Source organism: Cynocephalus volans, chromosome 8, assembly GCF_027409185.1.
Source record: "Cynocephalus volans isolate mCynVol1 chromosome 8, mCynVol1.pri, whole genome shotgun sequence".
NCBI lineage: Eukaryota > Metazoa > Chordata > Mammalia > Dermoptera > Cynocephalidae > Cynocephalus > Cynocephalus volans.
This window is the reverse complement of record NC_084467.1, coordinates 136,786,857-136,807,677: the sequence shown is the minus strand read 5'-3', so window position 1 is coordinate 136,807,677 and position 20,821 is coordinate 136,786,857. Positions and strand designations below refer to the sequence as shown.

The 20,821-nt window shown below is 40.2% G+C and overlaps 1 protein-coding gene across 2 annotated transcripts in view; it reads left to right on the top strand.

The window, feature by feature from the left end:
- Positions 1 to 20,821, top strand: part of STX6 (syntaxin 6) — a 77,617-nt gene that overhangs the window by 29,485 nt on the left and 27,311 nt on the right. Inside the window, exons 4-8 of one of the 2 annotated variants that reach the window (XM_063105028.1) lie at positions 2,130 to 2,192; positions 5,388 to 5,513; positions 6,712 to 6,818; positions 10,439 to 10,533; positions 17,465 to 19,126. In XM_063105028.1, the coding sequence (XP_062961098.1) occupies positions 2,130 to 2,192; positions 5,388 to 5,513; positions 6,712 to 6,818; positions 10,439 to 10,533; positions 17,465 to 17,541 (468 nt within the window). In that variant the 3' untranslated portion in view covers positions 17,542 to 19,126. Of the gene's footprint in view, positions 1 to 2,129; positions 2,193 to 5,387; positions 5,514 to 6,711; positions 6,819 to 10,438; positions 10,534 to 17,464; positions 19,127 to 20,821 lie in introns of those variants that run through there. The other variant, XM_063105029.1, reaches the window with a different exon arrangement.

Here is a 20,821-nt window from a genome sequence, read left to right as displayed (position 1 = left end):
AATAAGTTTCTATTAATGGAATTACTGGGTTAAGGCAGAAAGTTTTTTGAGGCTCTTGATACAAAATGACAAATTTATTTTCAAGGGGGGTTGGTCCAGTTTACTGTCCATTCATTGTTTGGGAACAGTAGTATTTTTTTTTTTTTTTTGACATTTTAATTAAAGTATAACAGTACAGAAAAGTGCATGTACCCTAAGTATACAGTTCAGTGAATTTATAGAACTGAACACAGCTGTCTTAGCAGCACCCAGAAGCATTACAGAGCATTCCCAGCATCCCCAGAAGCCTCCTCATGCTCCTGTACAGTCACTACCTCTACCCTCACTGTCCTCACTTCTGACAGCAGAAACACATTCACATGTAATGTTCAAAGGCTAAAGTGTCACTTTTTCCATTACATATGTTGATATTTTTATTATGCAAGTAACATGTTCATTGTTTTCTAAAAAAAAGAAAAAGAAAAAAAGACTTAAAATGCATTGAGTACATTTTAAAGCATGTATTATCCCCCTGGTGAACATTTCATATATTTGCTCTTCATAGTTGTTAATATATATTAAATAAATAATATTGTTTGATTGAATATCAGAATGATATTATAAACTCTCCTTTAATTGATAATTAGAAAAGGAATCCTGTAGTCCATGGGTATTCGCATAACAGTCTCAGGTTGAGGCTTCTAGAATTTGTGTATACCAGAGCCTCTCAAGTTTCAGTGGTAAGACCCACCACAGGAACTTGTTAAAAAGCACTGTAGAGTCTGACTTAGGTCTACGTGGGGACTCAAGAACTGCATGTTTAACACCATCTCAGCCACTGACTCAGGTAAATCACTATGATGTGAGCTCACGCGGCAGAGGCCTAATATGTATCATTCACTGCTGTGTGCCAGGCACATATTAGACATCAGAAATATTTGTTAAATCAGCGAGTGCTTTGGAAGTTGAAGCAACGTGGTTATTATTGACTTACCACATTAGGAATTATAAAAGCTATGGTACCATCTGATCTACCATTCACTTATCATGGGTCTTGGAAGAAGTTTCTAAAAGTGTAATACCTTAACGTTTGCATCTATACAATAGTCTATTTGCCAACAGAAAATTATAAAATACTTTTTTTTTCAAAAAAAGATGACCAGTACGGGGATCTTAACCCTTAGCTTGGTGTTGTCAGCACCACGCTCAGCCAGTGAGCTAACTGGCCATCCCAAATAGCCCTATATAACTGGCCATGTGAACCCGCAGCCTTGGTGTTATCTGTGCTGCACTCTCCCTAGTGAGCCACAGGCTGGCCCCAGAAAATTATAAAGTACTTTGACAGCCTCTTTTAAAAAAAAAAAAAAAAAAATTGTATTGCAGTCATCATTCACTTAGTTCAGATCATTTTATAGCATATTGGGTTGTGGTTAAATATGATAAGCAAAATGGCTCATATTTAATGAAATGTTTTGCTTCATATTAAGTAATGGATCTATTCATTTTCCTTTTCATACAAAATTATTTTCGATACCACTCTGGAAATGTACTTTGGTGTTAGAAATAAGTCTGTATTTCAAATGAATTCAACTCAGAAATAAAATGAAGGACCCATTGTACCATTATGCAAAAGTACTTTTTGGCCTTTAATGATAAAATATACTAAAGTGCACAGTTTTTTACATGTGTTGTAAAAAAGATGCTAGCCCTTGAGCACAGGCTTTTTTGTGTATACTCCAGGGATGCCATTTACTGATTGTGTGACTGAGAAAGTATCACTGCAATCCTGGACCTAGGTCTCCTCAACCTTAAAATGAAGATAACACTAGCTTCATAGGGTCTTTGTGAAAATTCAGCAATAATGTGTATAAGTGTTTAGCATTGTTTCTGGCCTATGGTAGGTACCCAATAAATAGTAGACCTTCCTCTTTCCTCCTATTTAAATTTAATATCCAGGTTCCCTTCTTTTAAGGAAATGTCTTTCTCTGTACTTCCTTTATTTTTGAGATTGAAAATAAAAGCCAAAGAATGCTTTTTTTTTTTTTTTAAAGTAATAGTTATGTGTGAAAATATGTGAAATATTAACCATGATTTTGTTTAATCTAAGGATATTTTTCATTTGTTTTCTGGTCTTCCACTTATCTCATTAGGACATGAAGGATCAGATGTCAACTTCATCTGTGCAGGCATTAGCTGAAAGAAAAAATAGACAGGTGAGAAAACATCACAATATAAGAATCAACTAAAGAAAATGCATGGCTAGATATTTGGAAATAAAAATGCTGACTATCCATGTATCATGTCTTCAAGCAGAGGCCTATGCGTGCTGGCCCTGAGTGACACTGGGAGGTTTTGTGGAAAGGCCATTCAGCCTGTGCCAGCACCGCTATTGACTTTTCCCTCCCCTCCTCCTGTGGTCCTCTCCTCTGGACTTCTGGGCTTCTCCATAGCACCTTCTGCCTACCCTTATTATAGCACTTAATCACAGAGTACTTCATTCATGTGTTTGTTCTGCACCTGTTGAGCACATTCTGTGTGCCAGGCTCTCTGCTAGGGGCTATAATTACTTCATTGTCTTTCTGCTGGACTCCAGGCTCCTTGAGAGTGAGGAAGGATTGTGTCATGGTCTTCTTTTGGTTTGCTTTTTTTTTTAAATCTCTAGCAGTTACTACATTGCCTACCTGTAGAACTCACTAGACGTTTAATGATTAAACTTTGATGTAAAGACATTTGAGGAACCTTAAATGTGTGTTAACTATCTCTTCATTTTAAGTATTTTTTTTTAATTACACACTTTGTGGTGTATGATAGAAACTCCTTTCTAACTGTTAAATATAATCCTTTAAAAAAATACACAACAGTCACCTGCAATTTAGACTTGAATTTAGATTGAGATTTGGTAGAGATTCTTTTGGTGGGAGAGAATGTTTTTGCCTGTTAAAATGTTAGATTTTTTTTTTTGACAGAAATGGTTTTTATATATTTTGTGAATATCTGTTTTGCTTAGGAATAAGAAAGACTTTATGAGAAGTCACAGCACTTCATGGAAAATGATATTATTTGCTTTAAGTAACTTGTCTTTACCTCATTCTATTCAGATTCCAGGAAGTTACCAATAGTCCATTTAGTAGCCTCTTGAGAAATTGGCTCATTATTTTATTAACTAGGGATCAGTGGCTCATAAGATAAATCCTTATTCTATACCTGTGGGCATTTCTTGAGCCACTTAATTTTAAAAACAGGTATTATAAAAACTTGAAGAGGAGTGTTCTACAAATATCACCTAACTTAATTTTCTTGTTTCCTTTACCTGCATTTCATTTTTCAAGTTATTGTTTTGGGTTTTTTTCTTATTTACTTCCCTTGCTCTATTTCTGAACAGTACAGCTAGGAAAAGCTATTAGCTCGCCCATTCCAGCTGGCTTTAACTCTTGAAAGAAGTTAGTGAATGGCCACAGCTGGCCAGTTTTGGAGTTCTTGTTTCGTTTGCACTTGAGCTTATAGGAAGTTGAGTGACAGTACCTGAAGTAGTTGTGACAGTGAGGTAGGTAACATTTATCCTCTATTATTTTTAATTTGAATGTTTTATTCTCTAGGTAGTGTAGTGGAGCTAACATAAATTAAATGGGTATTTGTATATTGCCTTCCAATTGCGACTTGGAATTTTGTTTTAGGCCATGAATGAAATGTCATAGAGTCAGAAATTTGCAAGGAATAGCAGGCCAGGTTTCTCGATACACTCAAGTGAGTAGAGTCAGCCTCACTGTGAGGTGCCAGGTGCTGTGCTGCTCCCTGCTTCACCAGCACCTCCCACTCTGGCACCCACACACAGGCTCATCTCCCAATGTCGGGGACCTGTCTCCGTCTTCTTTCCCGTTAGAACAGACTCCTGGGGGTTCAGACTGATGAACTCTAATCCGCTTCACAATAAAATATAGAAGACTTGTAACATATGTCTCACCTAAGTGTAGACCATGGATAATGTAGAAAAAACTACAGCCCCAGGAGTACACAAGGCCCTGGTGGAAGCCCAGCTCTCTGTCTATAGACTAGTGATGCACTGTAGCCTCTTTCAGACCCTGAAAAAATTGTCATTAGGTCTCAGTGGCCTCCATAGAAGTCCTTAGAATCTTTGAATAAGAATGAACAGATATTTTTAATCTCGACAGCCCTAAGACCAGGTCAGGACAGAGGCAACCACAAACAGCCTTGGATCTGCTTTATACCAGAGACAGTCACCATCCAGACTCTTGACTGGGCTGAAGTCCTGGGCTGCTGGAAGTTCTCATAAGAGGAGCTTTTAATAACTGAGCTTCTTAGAAGCTTTTCTAATAACTGCTTCAGAACTTAGCGCTCTGCATCCTGATCTTCCCTGATCCTAGCCCCTGAGGGCTGGCCATTTGACTGGCACCTGTGAAAGTCAGGTTGAGATCAGTGTTGATATAGAGGAAGGTTGTGGGGCTGGTGGAGGGGTTTTTGGCAACTCTGCAAGGGGAAAGAAGCTTAGTTGCCAGCATCTTCTGGTTCTTTGTGCATGGCTGGTGTGAGCAATCACCTTGACTAGTCAGAAAAGCTTGTGGGGAATCCCGGTCAGAACAAACTGCTGAGAACTGAGCTCTCACATTTCTGACTTGCCTTTTCCCATAAGGAAGACATTCACAAACTTACCCATTTCTGGCTACAAGCTTCCTTGAATTCATACTTGGAAATGTGACCCTGGTGTCTAGGAGCCCTGGTGGAGAACTCTGACTTGAGGGTAGCACTTGCCATGGTTGTCAGGGTCAGGCATTCCTTGTGGTCATTACCTGCCTGGTGAAGCAACCCTCAGTTGTGGGGGAATCCTATAGCCTTTTTGTTCAACTGAAGGGCATTGGGTTTTTCTCATGGGTTAAAATTAACAGACATTGATGGTTATTGGGCCTTCTGTGTTTGAGGGGCAATGACTTACCTTCTTGTCATTCTAGGGAACTCTCTTCTCCTCTCCCTCTGTGTGTGGGGGGGATCCCCAAACTTCCCTGGGTCATACTTAAATAAAAAAGACTCTAGATCTCTGAAATCAGTTTGACTAAAACCTATAGATCTCTTGTGAGCTTCCACTGGTGCTAGGAAGAGCTGTTCTAATACAGACCTGATGCTTTTAAATTGTAAAAGAGATCGTGTTTATTTATTTATCGTAGACATCTATTTGCATTTTAAGGGGATAGAGACCACGTGAGAGAGCTTGGAGACAGAGAAGGCCCTTCCTGGCATTCCTTAAGTTGTGACACAGGCACTAACCTAGACCACTACATAGAAGCCCGCCCCAGGTGAACAGATGATGGGAAATGTGAGAGCTCTTTATATCACTCTTGATGTATCACTTGTTCAGAGATAGTAACTGTTTGTTTCTCCTGACTCCACTCACATAGGCACTGCTGGGAGATAGTGGCAGCCAGAACTGGAGCACTGGAACAACAGATAAGTATGGGCGCCTTGATCGAGAGCTCCAGTTAGCCAATTCCCATTTCATTGAGGAGCAGCAGGCACAGCAACAGGTACTGCCGAGAACTAACCACCTGAGGATGGGGAGGTGGGAGGCAAGATACCTCCCCAAGTCCTCTGTCTGCCATGGGGTTTTGTTACCTACAGTTAACTGTGTCTAGATGTGTAATGATTGATGTATAAAGGGTTTTAAAACCTTTAGAGCACAACTGTTTCAAGAGAACCAAGCTTGATTAGGTCTCTTAGGAAAAGCAGACCAGACATCCAGAACTGACAGACAAGGCCATTGATTTTTTAAAAAGAGAACAAAACCTCTTCCCCAGCCTCCATTTGTATGCTCAGCTTTTTGTCAATTTCAACAAAGGCACTTTCAGAAAAATCCCTTTTTTAATTCAAAATTATTTGTTGGCTTCATTATATATAAAAATGATTGCTTTGATGGAGGTTAAGGTGTAGAAGAAAAGCGAAGTAGATTATGTCTGTGTTGGTGCTTTTGATATATAGCCAAACTAATAAAAGGAAGCTAATAATGTATTTGGAGATTTGAGGATCATCTACCCTTTGAAACTATTGGTTCTTAAATAGCGTGTTTTATGTGTACATGTAGGTTATGTGTTCTTTTATTTTTTCTTTATTAGCATGTCTGCTTAACCAGTTGTCTACCTAATTGCTATTAACCAAGCAAACTTTTTTTTATAGAAAGTTAGGAGAATGCAACACAATTAAAAGTAAATATTTGCCAGTCAGTAGTTGACAGTGACACAGCCTCCTCTGGTGTATCCTTGAAGAGAGAGGAAAAGACTGTGTGCATAGTTCTCCCACATCCAGAGATTTGCCAGGTGCTCTTGTATTTAAGCAGTGGCAGTCTGTTGTGGATTTAGACCTTGATCTTGGCAATGGGCTTTCTCTTCCCAAACATCCCCATTTCTCAGTGGTCATCTGCATGTGTGCTTTCGGCCATTGTCTGTTTCCTTATTGGACTTCAGCCAACCAGAGTAAATCTCTCTTGGTGGTTGCAAGCCCTGCTGACTATTCACAAGTTGGATCAGCAGGAGATAACAGTAGCGTGACAATCCATCCTTTTGAGCAGTGTGTTCTCAGAGGCAACGGTCTGGTCCTTTGATTTCTGGGCTTTGCTTCTGAATGTGAATTGTCCCAAGTTGGCAAAAAAACTAGCAGCTGCTAGAGTGCTGGGCTTGGAACCAGGTAAGATGGATTTTAATTGCTTATTTCCCATTTCTCTGGCACTAGTTGATTGTGGAACAGCAGGATGAGCAGTTGGAGCTGGTCTCTGGCAGCATTGGGGTGCTGAAGAACATGTCCCAGCGCATCGGAGGAGAGCTGGAGGAACAGGCAGTGTGAGTATTGAGATGCCCCTCTTACTGCAGTGAAATGGAGGGGAAATGCCATCCTGTGAAACCCTCAAAAGCCTGGCAGTACATGGCTGGTAAAACTAAAAGCTATTTTATTTATAGCTGCATTTTTCTTCTGTTTTACAGACTAACCTCCCCCAAAGAAGCAAATCTATCCAATAAAATTCACAACGGGTTAAGGCGAAGTTATTATTTTTAAACACCTCTAAAAACAGATACAAATTCCTCCGAGCAGATACTTGAAGTATAGTTATGAATGAGAACGTGAAACAGATAAAGCTCTGTGACCTCTGGAGATTTTTTGTTCTGAACAGGACAGAAAATGAGCTAACTTAACTTTATCATCCCATGACTTTCCTCCTACATTGAACAAAACTTTTTGCTTTGCATATTAAATTGTAACTTTATAAAAAAGAAACAACTTATAAACATAAGTCCAACTAACAGAAATTTTTCCTTATCAAAAAAAAAGTAATTAAAAACAAGAAAACATAACTTGGGTTTGTTTTTCATTAAGAACAATATCTTTTGCATTCTGAAGTATGATAGCAAAAACAGCATTCTTACAGTACTTCCACACAATACCTTTTCCATTTTACAAATTTTTTTGTGTGAAGAAAAATAATAAGACATCCCACTAGGGTATTTTAGAAACTTGGCTATCTCAATCTGATGTTTGTCATTATACGTTTATTCATTATAAATTCTTACTGGGCACCTGTTCTACAACAGGCCCTCTGGGAGGCCCTGGAGGTTTAAGAGCAAACAGAATAAACACTGTCTCTGCTGTTCAGAGAGTTTGCCACTTGCTAAGTTGAACAGACATAGTATAAATTCAGGCAAGTCATTAAGTGATGACAGTGAAGCGGAGGGTCGTTGCGATAGGACCAATATGTGCCACCTGGAGAGCTCGAACTTAGCCCAAGGTCCCTGAGAAAGAGGGGTTAACTGGAACCTGAGAGATGTGGAGAAGATAGCCAAGTGAGGTGAGAGGGGGTGCATGGAGCAGAGGTTCACGTGTCGAGCGTGGGGATTGAGAGGGGAGCACAGAGGTCCAGACAAGGAGGTAGAGAACAGAGCAGGGGAGGCCTTGCCAGCATGGTGAGGAGGTAGCACTTTTTCTTCTACGCATGTTGAGAGACCAGTGAAGGTGATGTTAGGAGTGATGGCACGATCAGGTGTCGAAAGGCCCAGCTGTCTGTGATTTAGATGATGTACCGGAATGGGGCCAGGCAGGGAGACTAGGTAGGAGGCTGGAATAGCAGGAATCTAGACACACATGTTTATTTTCTGTCTAAAATGAGTTCTGACCTTGGAGTTTCCGTTTAGGGGTGGGAAGAGGCTAATGGCCTGAACTGCTCTGTTGGTGAGGCAGCTTGGTGGGTATTTGATAATAGAGCCCGAGAGACTTCCAGTTACAGATGGTGAACTGAACACACCTCTTATCTCCACTCCCTCTTTAAAGCCCATTAAAACAATGGTGAAGGGTTTTTTTTAAAGGCATACAACAATGGTAAAGGGTTTTTTTTAAAGGCAACACAGAGCATGGAATAAGAAACAATAGCCTAACATTTTAGATCCTGGAGAGCAGATAGATGACAGGTGATGGACTCAGCAGGCCAGAGAAAGCTGAACGCTCAGCCAGCAGTGGGGAGGCCAGGATTCTCACCACAAGACCCCTCCACTGCAAACAGCATTTATTCAGTCACAATGTGAATACTGAATATCAGTCTCATTAAATTATGACACAGCTATATCAGAAGGAAGGCGGAAGGGAAGGGGGAAGGATGCACAGGAGGGGAATAAAAGCTTGAGTCAGTAACTGACTGACTGAAAATCAGGATCCCGAGGTCCAAGCATGTTGCTTCCAAAAGTGGAGAAAGCACCGAGAGAATAGTGTGAGGAGTTGAAAGCACTTGCCCCTTGGAAACAACTGGTTTTTCATCAAAAGCTGGGTAGTACTATTTGTCTCCTTAAACTGCATCTGTGTAACTCTGAGATGTGCTCCCAGTGTTAAATGCACACTGGATTTTGAAAATTTAGTATGAAAAAGATGTAAAATAGCTTATTAATGATTTTTATACTTGATTGCATGTTAAAATGATAATATTTGAGATATATTGGGCTAAATAAAATAGATTGTTAAAATTAATTTCACCTCTTTAATTTTTTAATGTGGTTTCTAGAAAATGCAAAATGGTACACATGATTCTCATTAATTTCTATTGGATTGAGTTAGGTAGATATGGGCTAGAAACTTGGTTTAGTGGATGTCCTTGGGTCGAAGGTTGCATGACATGCTTATTTTACCTTCGGTAAGAAGAGTCATACCTAGCACACAAAGGGAGCTCTTGTGTTCAGTGTTTGGTCCTGCCTGGATAGGCCTGACAGCTTCAGGGCCAAGATGCCACAAGGATCTAAGATGAGCTAAGAATGTTTTAATTTGAAAATTCAGGTAAGGGACAAAGACTTGTTTATTTAATTGTCAACATGGACTTTATTTAATAGTTAATTTAATGAGTAATTGGTTGCCCAGGAACCTGCAGGGCTGTCACGTGTCCTGTGTGGGCACAGACCAAGACCAGTAATTTCTAGCTGCCATTGATGCTGTCAATTACTAAAGCCTGTTTAGTAAGACCCCTGGTACTAGTTGTTATGTTACATTCTAGCCTCAGAATAATCATATAGTAATCAAAAGTTGAAAAGTCTGGAGTGTTCAGCAATTTATGAAATAGACACTGCTGAAATAAGAGTATTTTGGTGTTTTCTTTCCCAGCTGCACATTGGACAGCAAATAGTGTAAAGCTACTGGAGCCAGTTCTAGTGGGAACAACACACACCCATCGGGGATGTTAGTCCTAAGGCCTTCCAGATTTATAATAAAGCACATAGTGCTTTACAGGGGAATATTGTTTGGTTAATGTACAGTCCTTAATTCATATTAATATAAAGTGTTTTTGTATATTACATGATTCTCACAAGTACCATGTGAGGGAAGTTGGGCTGATAGGATCACCCCATTTCACAGGTGAGGAAGCAGTCTCAAAGAGTTGTAAGGTGCCTTGTCCAAGGCAGCAGGGTAAGCAAGTGGCAAAACCTAGTTGTCTGACTTCAGAGGGCCTTCTTTCTATCACAGTGCATTGCCACTGACCCTGTATTATTGTATACCCAGGTCCACAATGCCTTATTTGTAATTCTGAAAGCTACAAAGCTCTAAAAATCCAGAATTGTGTTGTTTTTTTTAATTTGCAGCAAGCTCACGTTACAGAAAAACCTCACCTGAACTGACTGCAACCATGATTCCTCATAGTTTTCTCTGCAGAAATATTAATGCATTTAATTATGGGGACTGCCCCAGACCCTGCTGGGGGTGTTGACTAATATATAGCATATGTAACTTAGGCTTTTTTAGGTCCCCAGAATTCCAAAATCAAAATCATATCTTGTCCTAAGAATTTTTGATAATACATTGGGATCCTGAATCCCAATGTTGCCTATTTTATGTTGCTTAAACGGAGACCTACAACCTGATGTGATTCTGTGCCCAGTGCACTGCTGAGGCCTGGTGCTTATCAGCTCCCTTCTCTGCCTGCTTCTCTCTCTAGCATGCTGGATGATTTCTCTCATGAGTTGGAGAGCACTCAGTCTCGGCTGGACAGTGTGATGAAGAAACTTGCAAAGGTGTCTCACATGACCAGTGGTATGTATGGTGGATAAAGCCTAAGGTTTCGTCCTTAATTCTAGAAAGTCTGTCTGTGGGGGGTTCTCTCACAGGTGTGCCCATATAGATCTCTTTCCTGTGGCACATTTTTTGTGATGCTTTAGGATCAGAGAATGGAAGGTCTTATTTTCTGCTTGTAGCCTTAACTTGGGAGAAGGGCTTTGTGGGCCCCCCCCCCCCCCGTGTTTAGTGGTTTTTCTCCCACTGGAGCAACTTTCTTTGCAATTACAAAATCCTTTTTTTTTTTCTATTTCCTTGCCAAAATAGGAACTTATTTAAAGTAGTAATTAAGAAGCCAGTTTCTCCTGCACTTTCTTTCATTGATAGAAAAAATGCCTACTACTTCAGAATAAGATGGCCTTGTAGATCGAATTTAAATTGTTGTACTTAAATCCATAGTGAAATATCCCAGCAAATTTGCATCTGGGTGGGGATGAAGAAGAGACAATTTTCAAACTAGGAAATACAGGAAGATATGTTCCAATGACTCTTACATTTTTTGATTGCTACAACCCATCTCCCCTATTACGTGGAAAATAATATATTTTAAATCAAAGGAAATCCTGTATCTCTTCTTTATCTGGTAGGATTGATTTGGTGCAGGGAGGGACTGAGATACTCCTTGAGGTAGTTTGAGTGTTCTTAGACTATAGAACCATCCCTTTATTAGAATATCCCATTTCTTGATACCTCATTCATCTGTTGGTTTCCTACTGTCAGGTACATGTTATAATTAACCTTTTGAGGCAAGATCTAAATACATATGCATATTTACTTGTCAGCAGTTTAACTCACAGTCAAGTTACATAACAGTTCTGGGGGTGTGTGTCAGTTTCTTATCTATGAAAATAGGTTGATTTTTTACCTCTCAAGGCCATTGTGATGATTAAATGAAATAATAATAATGTGAAAGTGTTTTAACAGTGTCTACCCTGTATTGGTACTTAGTAAATGTTTTTTAAAAAATTGTAAGGCAACAGATGGCCCTAAGGGGCAAAGGACCTATTATATCCAAAACAAAGGGAAGCTCATAGGTAGAGTTACTTCCTACTTTCTCTCCAGGGCTAGTATCTTTATGCTTTTATCAGACTCTTCATTGCCTGAAGCTGTGCATATATGGCACACAGGCACCAGCTTAGTTCATCTGTCCTACACTTGGAGAAAGTTTGTAAAGTCATCTTTCTGATTCCCTCTGTTCCACCCCCACTCCTGTACTTAAAAAAATGTTTTAATGAAGTATAACCAGTTGAAACACCAGGCCTCTCGCTAGTGTATGTATTAGTCGCAAAGTCAAGTAGCTACTTCAGCAACAGTTTTGTTTTGGGAAGAGCAAATGAACAAAGACGCACTGTGTCTTTGTCTCCCAGCATTCTGGGTATGAATAATTTAGAAAGTACTTGCATTGTGATAAGCGGCTCAGTATGTATAAATAGCACTGAGGCTTGCTTATGCTTTATTCTTACTTTCTTCCAAAAGAAAAGTTTGGGAATCAAAGCAAGAACTTTGGTTATATTTGTGTAAGAAAAAGAGCCAGGAAACAGCATTTAGCCTGACAGACCATTCATTTTCGACAGGTTGCCTGTGTTTTCCTTTTAATCTTTACTTGCTACCAAAGAAATACTGCTTAAGGGCCTCCTCCTGCTGGGGTGGTGTCCACATCAATTTGACAAATGGGCAATTTGCATTTGTCTCCATTCCCCTCTGTAACTTTTGAGAAAGTTCACTACTTTTTAATCAAACCTATACATGATGGAAGCGTATTAAGGCACACCAAGGCAGTAATGAGCACATAGGGTCCACAGTTCTTAAGAGGAAGAACATCTCCCTTCCCCATGTGGCCGGCTGCTTCATGGGGAGATACTAGCCAAGACTCCACACTTTCTTTTTGGAATGACCCAAGAGAGACACTATTTTGTCGTTCTCCTACCCAGAGAAATACACTCTTTTGAACAGACAGATACCAAGATCTTTTCCTCTTCACTTTCCAACATTGTGTTGTTCATCTTTTCCCTTTAGGGGAAGAAAATATTTTGAGAGGAAAAAAAACTGCCTTTGTTCCCCTCTGACTTTCTGAGGCAGGTCTTGAGCTTGTGAAGCTGGTTAAAACTTTTCACTTAAGGTCATAAAAGTTCTTGTGGTTAGTACCCATTCCTTCTATGCATGAAGTCTTGCAAGAAGTGCTAGGGAGAAACCTGCTACGGTGACACGTCCTGGGCTTACCTAGTTCATGCTTCACGGAAGCATCTTACCACTTCACAGGAAAATGGCTTTGAAAAAGCACTCCTGGGTTATGCTAGCTTGTGTGACATGTGTTTGTCCTGCATGAAAACCCCTATTTAATGCAGTTGTAGAAGAGAAAGTAATTGGAGGTGGTAGGAGGCTTGGGTGTAGGCTGATAGAAAGGCAAAACGTGAAAGTCTGGTTCAGTTTTGGAAATCTGGTGCTGAGAGTTGCAGGATGCCTGGGTGGAGGGAGTAAACACAAGCAGTGTGTGTGAGTTTGGGCAGTGGGGAGGGGGTGGAGAAGGAAGCAATAACCTTCTCTGTTTTTGTCCTGGAAGGGTGTCAACTAATCATTTTAATGAGAGTGGTTATTAATTATTGTAAGCATTTTTTTTATTAATAAACTTTATTTTTTAAAGCAGTTTTAGGTCCAGAACAAAAATGAGCAGAAAGTACAAAGAATTCCTATGTTCCCACTGTCTTCTCACACACACACCCCTCCCCAGTATGGACATCCCCTCCACAGTGGTACATTTGTTATAATTCATGAACTGACATTGATACATCATTAATCATCCCCAAAGTCTATAGTTTACGTTAGGGTTCACTCTTGTTGGTGTGCATTCTGTAGGTGTGGACAAATGTTTAATGACATGAAGCCACCATTACAGTATCATACAGAATAGTTTCACTGCTCTGCAAATCCTCTGTGCTCTGCCTGTTCATCCCTTCTTCCCCCCAGTCCCTGGCAACCTGATCCTGATCCTTTTACCATCTCCATAGTTTTGCCTTTTCCAGCGTGCATATAGTTGGAATCATACAGTACAGAGCATTTTCAGATTGGCTTCTCTCACTTAGTAATATGCATTTTTCTCCATGCCTTTTTGTGGCTTGATAGCTCATTTCTCTTTTAGCCCTGAATAATATTCCATTGTCTGAATGTACCACAGTTTATCCATTCACCTACTGAAGGACATCTTGATTGTTTCCAGTTTTTGACAATTATGAATAAAGTTGCTATGAACATCCATGTACACATTTTTATATGGACATAAGTTTTCAACTCATTTGGATAAATAATGAGGAGTGTGATTGCTGGATGGTAATGGTAAGAGTATGTTTAGTTTTGTAAGAAATTGCTAAACTGTCTTCCAAAGTAGCTGTACCATTTTGCGTTCCCACCAGGAGTTCCTGTTGCTCCACATCGTCCAGCATTTGGTGTTGTCAGTGTTGTGCATTTGGGCCATTCTCATAGGTGTATAATGTATCTTGTTTTAATTTGCCTTTCCCTAGTGGCATCTGATGTTGAATATCTTCTCATATGCTTACATGCTATCTTTACATCTTTTTTGGTGAGGTGTCTGTTCAGGTCTTTTACCTATTTATTAATCAGGTTGTTCATTTACTTGGTGAGTTTTAAGAGTTCTTTGTGTATTTTGGATAATAGTTCTTTATCAGATGTGTCTTTTGCAAATATTTTATACTAGTCTGTGGCTTGTATTCTCATTCCTTAACAGTGTCTTTCACAGAGCAGTTTTTAATTTAATGAAGTCCTGATATCAATTATATCTTTCGTATACAGCGCCTTTGGTGTTGTATCTAAAAAACATTGCCATACCCAAGATCATCTAGATTTTCTCTTATGTTATCTTTCAAAAGTTTTATAGTTTTCATTTTACATTTATGTCTATGATCCATTTTGAGTTAATTTTTGTGAGGGGTATAAAGTATATATCTAGATTTCAGTTTTTGCATGTGGATGTCCAGCGGTTTCAGCACCATTTGTCAAAAGATAGTCTTTGTTCTGTTGTGTTGTCTCTGCTGCTTTGTCAAAGATCAGTTGACTCTATTTATGTGGGTCTGTTTCTGCGCTCTCCATCAGTTCCATTGGTCTATGTATCTATTCTGCTTATACCACACTGTCTTGATTAATGTTATAGTAAATCTTGTAGTTGTCCCACAGTTCTTGGATATTCTGTTCCTGTTTTCTTTTTTTTTAATCTTTTTTCTTTGCTTTCTGGTTTTGGAGGTTTCTGTTGACAAATCCTCAAGTTCAGAGATTGTTTTCTCAGCCATGTCCAGTCTATTAATGAGCCCATCAAAGGCATTCTTCATTTGTATTACTGTGTTTCTGATCTCTAGCATTTCTTTTTGATGCTTAGAATTCTCTTCTCTCTGCTTACATTATGCATCTATTCTTGCATGTTGTCTACTTTTGCCATTAAAGCCCTTAGTGTATTAATCTTACTTTTTAAAAATTCCTGTTCTAATATTTCCAAATTCCTGCCACATCTGACTCTCATTTGAGTGCTTTTTCAGTGTCTTCAAACTGTTGGTTTTTGCCTTTTAGTATGCCTTGTAATTTTTTGTTGGAAGGTGGATATGATATTCTGGGTAAAAGGAAGCGTGGTGAATAGGTCTTAAGTAATGTGGTAAGGTTGGGAAGGTGGGCATTCTATAGTGCAGTGATTAGATTTCAGCCTTTTGGTGAGCCTGTGCTCCTAAACTGTGAACTTCACCAGCGCTTCTCCAGTTTTTCCACCTTTAGGTGGGAAAGGATGGTTAGCATGGGCCGGAGTTGGGTTTTTTTCTTCTCCCATATGGTAGGCTAGAGTGGGCTAGAATTGGCTTTTTCCCATCCCCCAGATCATTAGGCTCTAATAAAACCCCAGCAGGTTAGACTCTGATAAAATAGTTTCTCCTGAGGGCAGACTCTTTTAAGAACACAGTGCTCTGGCGTAAATGATTTCTTTTCTCCTCCACCTGCTGGAGGCATGAGGGGATTTTTCTCCAATATTCACTAAGGACCTGGTCAAGCTCCTGGAGATAAAACTCACAAAAGTGTGGGGTCTCCTGTGACTGGGTCCCCCTGGGATTTTTTCTCAGTCTTGTCCATACTGAGCCTCTAGCACTTCATCAGTTATAGTTCCAGTTTCCCTGCCTTGGAGCTGGTTCCTGTGGAGGTTGCTGCTCATGGGTTTCTGCTCTAAGCTGTGATTCTCTGTATTTGCCTATACATTTCTCTACTTTTAGGGGTGGCGGTTTGACCTGTGACCTCACTTCTTTGATGGATCAAGAAGAGTTGATTTTTCAGTTTGTTCAGCTTTTTACTTGTTAGGATGGAGTTGTGACTTCTAAGTTCCTTACATGTGGTCTGGAAACTGGAGATTCAACATTTTTAAATAGAAAAAAGAATGCTAGATATTTAGGTTTTCTTGACCATTGAAGCAACAGGTTAAAACAGGTTAAAAGTGTTACCTGTAGTAGGGCAACTCTGCCTCCCCGTGCCCTTTGGAACAGTCCTCCTTCAGAAAAGGAATGGGTAGACTTGGGGTCTTTGTTCTATCCACAATTACTAAATTAGTTTCTAGCATGTCTGAGGTAGACCAGGGTGATCACCATTAAGAAGGTATTTTTTGATTACTTACTATAATTTGGTGGAAGCTCTCTTGTCCAGTTCTAAGACTTTGACATCCATGATATTTAAAATAATTTTGAGTTCATGTTTTGCTTTGTGGAGAGTTGTGCAGTCTGTTTTCCTAGACTCAGACCTTTTTACAGTGTAATTCTCCATAGCTAAAGTGTGCTAAATTCTGTAGGCTTTCAAATAAACTTTTATAAATCAGTATATCTTTATATTTCTATTTAAATGGAACCCTTATTCCTAGTAGTTGAACTGTGTTTTCATAGACTAGTGAAATTATTTTATATCAGTCTGACCCTTTGTGGAAGACCCAACCCTCAGCTATGGGAAGATTGCTTGTTTTTTCTACATCTCCCCAAATTAAGGAAGCATTCTGATGATGGCAGTGCCCTCTCTGCCCCAACCTTGGGCACTGCACAGTGTGTGTGTGACGGTGTTCATGTTCTCACAGCCGTCTTGCGAGGCACCTGTGGTATAGTTGAGGGACCACAGTGAGAATTGTGGGCTGGAACAGGGCTTTCCCCCTGGGGCCTGTCTGGGCCCTTTTGTCCCACAGGGCCTTCCTGTTCTTAGCCATTTGGGGGACTCTAGCCATTTTGTTTCCTGTGCCTGCAGTTCTAAATTGTTGGTAGGGCAGAAGGTTTCAGAAAAGACTTTCTGCTCTCATTTACAGATGAACTGTGTAAATTACTTTAACAGGGTTACTGGTTAAGTAATCTTGCTTCTTCTTTGACCATGTGTGGTGTGAAACTAATCATGCTTTCACTGGAGCTTGCTTTTTTGCTATTTATTTCCTGAAACAACCAGCAGTAGCTTTCATCTCTTTTCCATCCTCCCATAGTGCTTTTTGAGAAAAGAATGGTGTTATTGTTGAATTAAATGACTTGACTTTGGTGGGAGATTAAAGCAGAAAGGCTTTGATCTGTAATACCAATGCCAACACCTTTTCCAGGGATACACTAACCACCAGCAGAAAGCTAAGATCCACAGGTTTTAATTAAAGGCTTGAGACAGAAAGCACATACTTATTACGAGGCACATTTTCAGGAGACTTGCAAAGTTGTGAATGCACATGGAGTGCAGGCCAGGAACAGAGCAGCATTAGAGTACCAGGCACCTAGGCAGGCTCCAGATCCTCTATGCCCCCGTCATTTGCACATTCTGTCCCTTCTGTGCTTCGAAGATGTTGCCTTAAATTTCACGTAGGTGTATCTTGAGAAAGTAGAGTCTCTGAGAGAGCTAATACCCCTGTCCTGCCTTCTAGATCGGCGCCAGTGGTGTGCCATAGCCATCCTCTTTGCAGTCCTGTTGGTCGTGCTGATCCTCTTCTTAGTGCTGTGATGTGGGGCCGTGGTGTGAGTTCCTCCTGCACGTGAAGCGAGGGAGGAGGAGAAGCGAGCGCACGTCAGCTGCCGTCTACTTGCACCCTCCCCCAGGAGCAACCTGCTGCACTGACTTTTCTGTGTGCCTCCACAATTGAGACAGCTCCGCCGTCCCAGTGCTGGGAGGGCTGGTGGGAAGAGGACAGAGATGACGACGGAAGCCCCATGCCGCCTGTCCCGTTTTGAGGGCAGGTAGCCACTGCTTTGCCTCCCTGGACTTCATTGCCTGAGGAGGGACTCTGAGTAATCCAGAAAAATTAGCACGCTCACTAGTGTTTTGCTGTTGCTCATTCCATATATCTTTGGCAGCTCTTTTCTGCTCAGACCCTTCCCCCTGCTCAAACAGCGCACACTGTCCCATCAAAAGAACCCTGTCACGAATGCGGGCTTCTGGGTATGTCTTGTTTACCATTGCTGTGGCATTTTTTAGCCCCTGAGAGCTGATTATTAATAAGGACAGAAGGCTCAGAAGTAGTTTGTGACAGAAAATGCAGTGTTTCATTTTTCAGGGATAAGTGTATCATGAAATTGCTTTTCCAGGTGCATTTTTTTGTGGTAGGAATAACTAATGGAAAATAATGAAATGCCCTGAGGCTTGGGGTTGGTAACAACTTGTGGCTTTAATTGACAGGAGCAATTAAAGAGAGCAAGAGGACCCTACGTTGGCAAAGTTTAAGGAAGGGTCAGTGATGTCACCAGAGGTCAGGGCCAGAGCCTTGCCGAGTTCATGTTGCTGTATCAGGGCTTCCTCCCAGAGAGGCAACTTGCATTTTTAGGGTGACTTAGCTATATTGCTGCTAAACAGCTCAGCAGCACACTTGAATGAATTGGGATACTGGATTATCTTCATCGACAGTTATTGTATTCCTGTGGCACTGTATGTTGGGGGGATGGGATTGGGAGTGGTTACTACATTTATTACATTTACTCACAAACCATAATGACAAAAAACTTTGTTTTCTTGGTGGCTGTCCAGTACGAGGAAAAGTCTTGTTCTGGACCAGACTTCTCTTACCCTGTGAGTAATGGCGGGGATGGGTAGGTGAAATTAGTTCTTTTTTTCCCCAAAGATGACAACTTGATTTGATCATCCATTCAAATAACTGAGCCAATCCAAATTCAAATGATAGATTCTTTGAGTTTAGGTAGCTGAAACTGCTGAGACACTAAACTTCAAACTTCTGATGGTTTTTTAAATGCCCGAAATGTGCACATGTACATAGGATATTTTTATAACTTCCCTGATGAATAGTCTGATATTAAAGTAGCAGTTGGACCCAGAGCCAGAACTCGGCAGTGGAGGCTGCCATTCTCCCCTCACTGTCTTCTTTTGCACTTGGAAAGAACAGCAACATCTGGGAAGAGTTCTAGCTTTAACTTCATTTTTTTGGGTGCATTCCTCCGCACACTAATTTTTTTTTTTTATCTTTTTCTTGTTTGTATTTCTTGTGGTTTTGTTTTAGTTTTTTGGGTTTTTTTCCTTTTCTTTTTGTGATTTGCAATGATGTGCTTGCCCAGCTAACTTTTAAGTTGCACTTTTTAATAAATATTTGTAACAGTTTTTTTAAGAAGGAGGTTTTAGCTCATTTAGGATCATAGTAGGTAAGGAAATCTTCCTGTTTATGAAAGCTAAAAGCAAATTTATAAAACTAAAAGGGTGATTGACATCCATGTTTACACTGAACTCTAATGTTTGATGTATAAATATTTACTTCTTTTCAAATTAGAAAAAAAATGTGAATATTACAAAGGGCTTTAGATGTAGGGTAGTAGGCTATTTATGTTTTACGAAGTTTTAAGACTTATTCAAATAATCTTCTATAAACTTAGAATGGGAATGGTCCTTAGATTTGCATTAAAATATAGTCTTTTGTTAAAAATAAATGTAGACCTTGTCTAAGTACTGTAATCCACAGTCCACATTACAAGAAGCAACCAGCATCTTAAAGAATTATAAGATTACCCTATGTGAAAGCCATGCTATTTTCCTGCTATTACCAGATTTATTGTGCCACACAAAAAGATTATGTGTGTCAGTAGGGCCTGTTTGGAACAAGGCTGGTCATTACTGAATAAGATACTCCCTTTAGTTCAGGGACCAAGTTCTGTGACCCTGAGGCTTAGTTATGTTTGGATATGTTCGTATCAGTGAGCTGACCTAACTGATTTGAGGCGTTTGCTAAACAATGGCTGTTGTAGATCCAGGTCATGCTGAAGTTGAATAGGGGACAATTTAGGAAGTCAGTCGACTTAAAATATGGGTATTCTCCCTGTAGGGCCACCATGCTCTCCTGCCTCTGACTGACTGGATCCTGCGTTGCACCCTGACTGGGCAGTCACTGCAGATGAGTGTGAATTAGAAGGTCCTCCTCTTGGGCTTCAAATTGTGGCAGCCAAAGAGAACATGCCAGGGTCCTACATTTATATCTAAGGACACCTGTTTCCTCCTCAGTGATCCCAATGTTACCAGGCTTCAAAGGGAGCCCAAGTAATCCCTGACGCTGTATTCTAGAATGGGGCGAGCAAGGAGACAACAGTGACAGCCCACACTGCTTGTGAGCACATCCTTGGAGCAGTTGGGGTGTTTACCCTTCAGCCTTCAGCACCTAGTCCTGTATTCATCATTTTTAAAGAACTGGCAGAATGTGATGGATAACAGAGGAAGAGCTCAATTTATGTTTATTGGAAGAACATTTTGCTTAATTGATTTGGGGGGTAGGATGGGGGAGTACCATTGAAAGAATTGCCAGAATATGAATCCAACTGGAAAACCAAAATACCTTTAGTTTTTAGTCCTAATTTTTGGTTTTGTCTTTGTGTGGACTGTGAAAAATCACAATGCTACATATGCCCTGGACGGCGTGGCAATTGGAAGTTGTAATGCGTGTGTGTTACGTGAGAATCTTTCACAATTTCAGAATTCACGCCAGAGCTGAAAGGGGGAAACTTGGTAACTTGCCCATTATTCTCTGCTTTTAGCCAGAGTTAAACAGACTGATGGGTCTGGTAGCCAACAGCTTGGCAACTTCCACTCCTTCTCACCTCGTGAGATTAAGGGCTGTGAAAAGAAATCTAGTCTAACTCCAACAGAAATCTGTCTCTGTTAAGTGTTTTACCTTCTGTAAGTAGAAGTGGTAGAGCCAAGATTTTTCTTTTGGTAATTTCCCTGGCAATAAAGTGAGACCAAAGGGACATTATTCCCTATTACCTTTTTAGAGAATTCATAGCATTTGAAGATT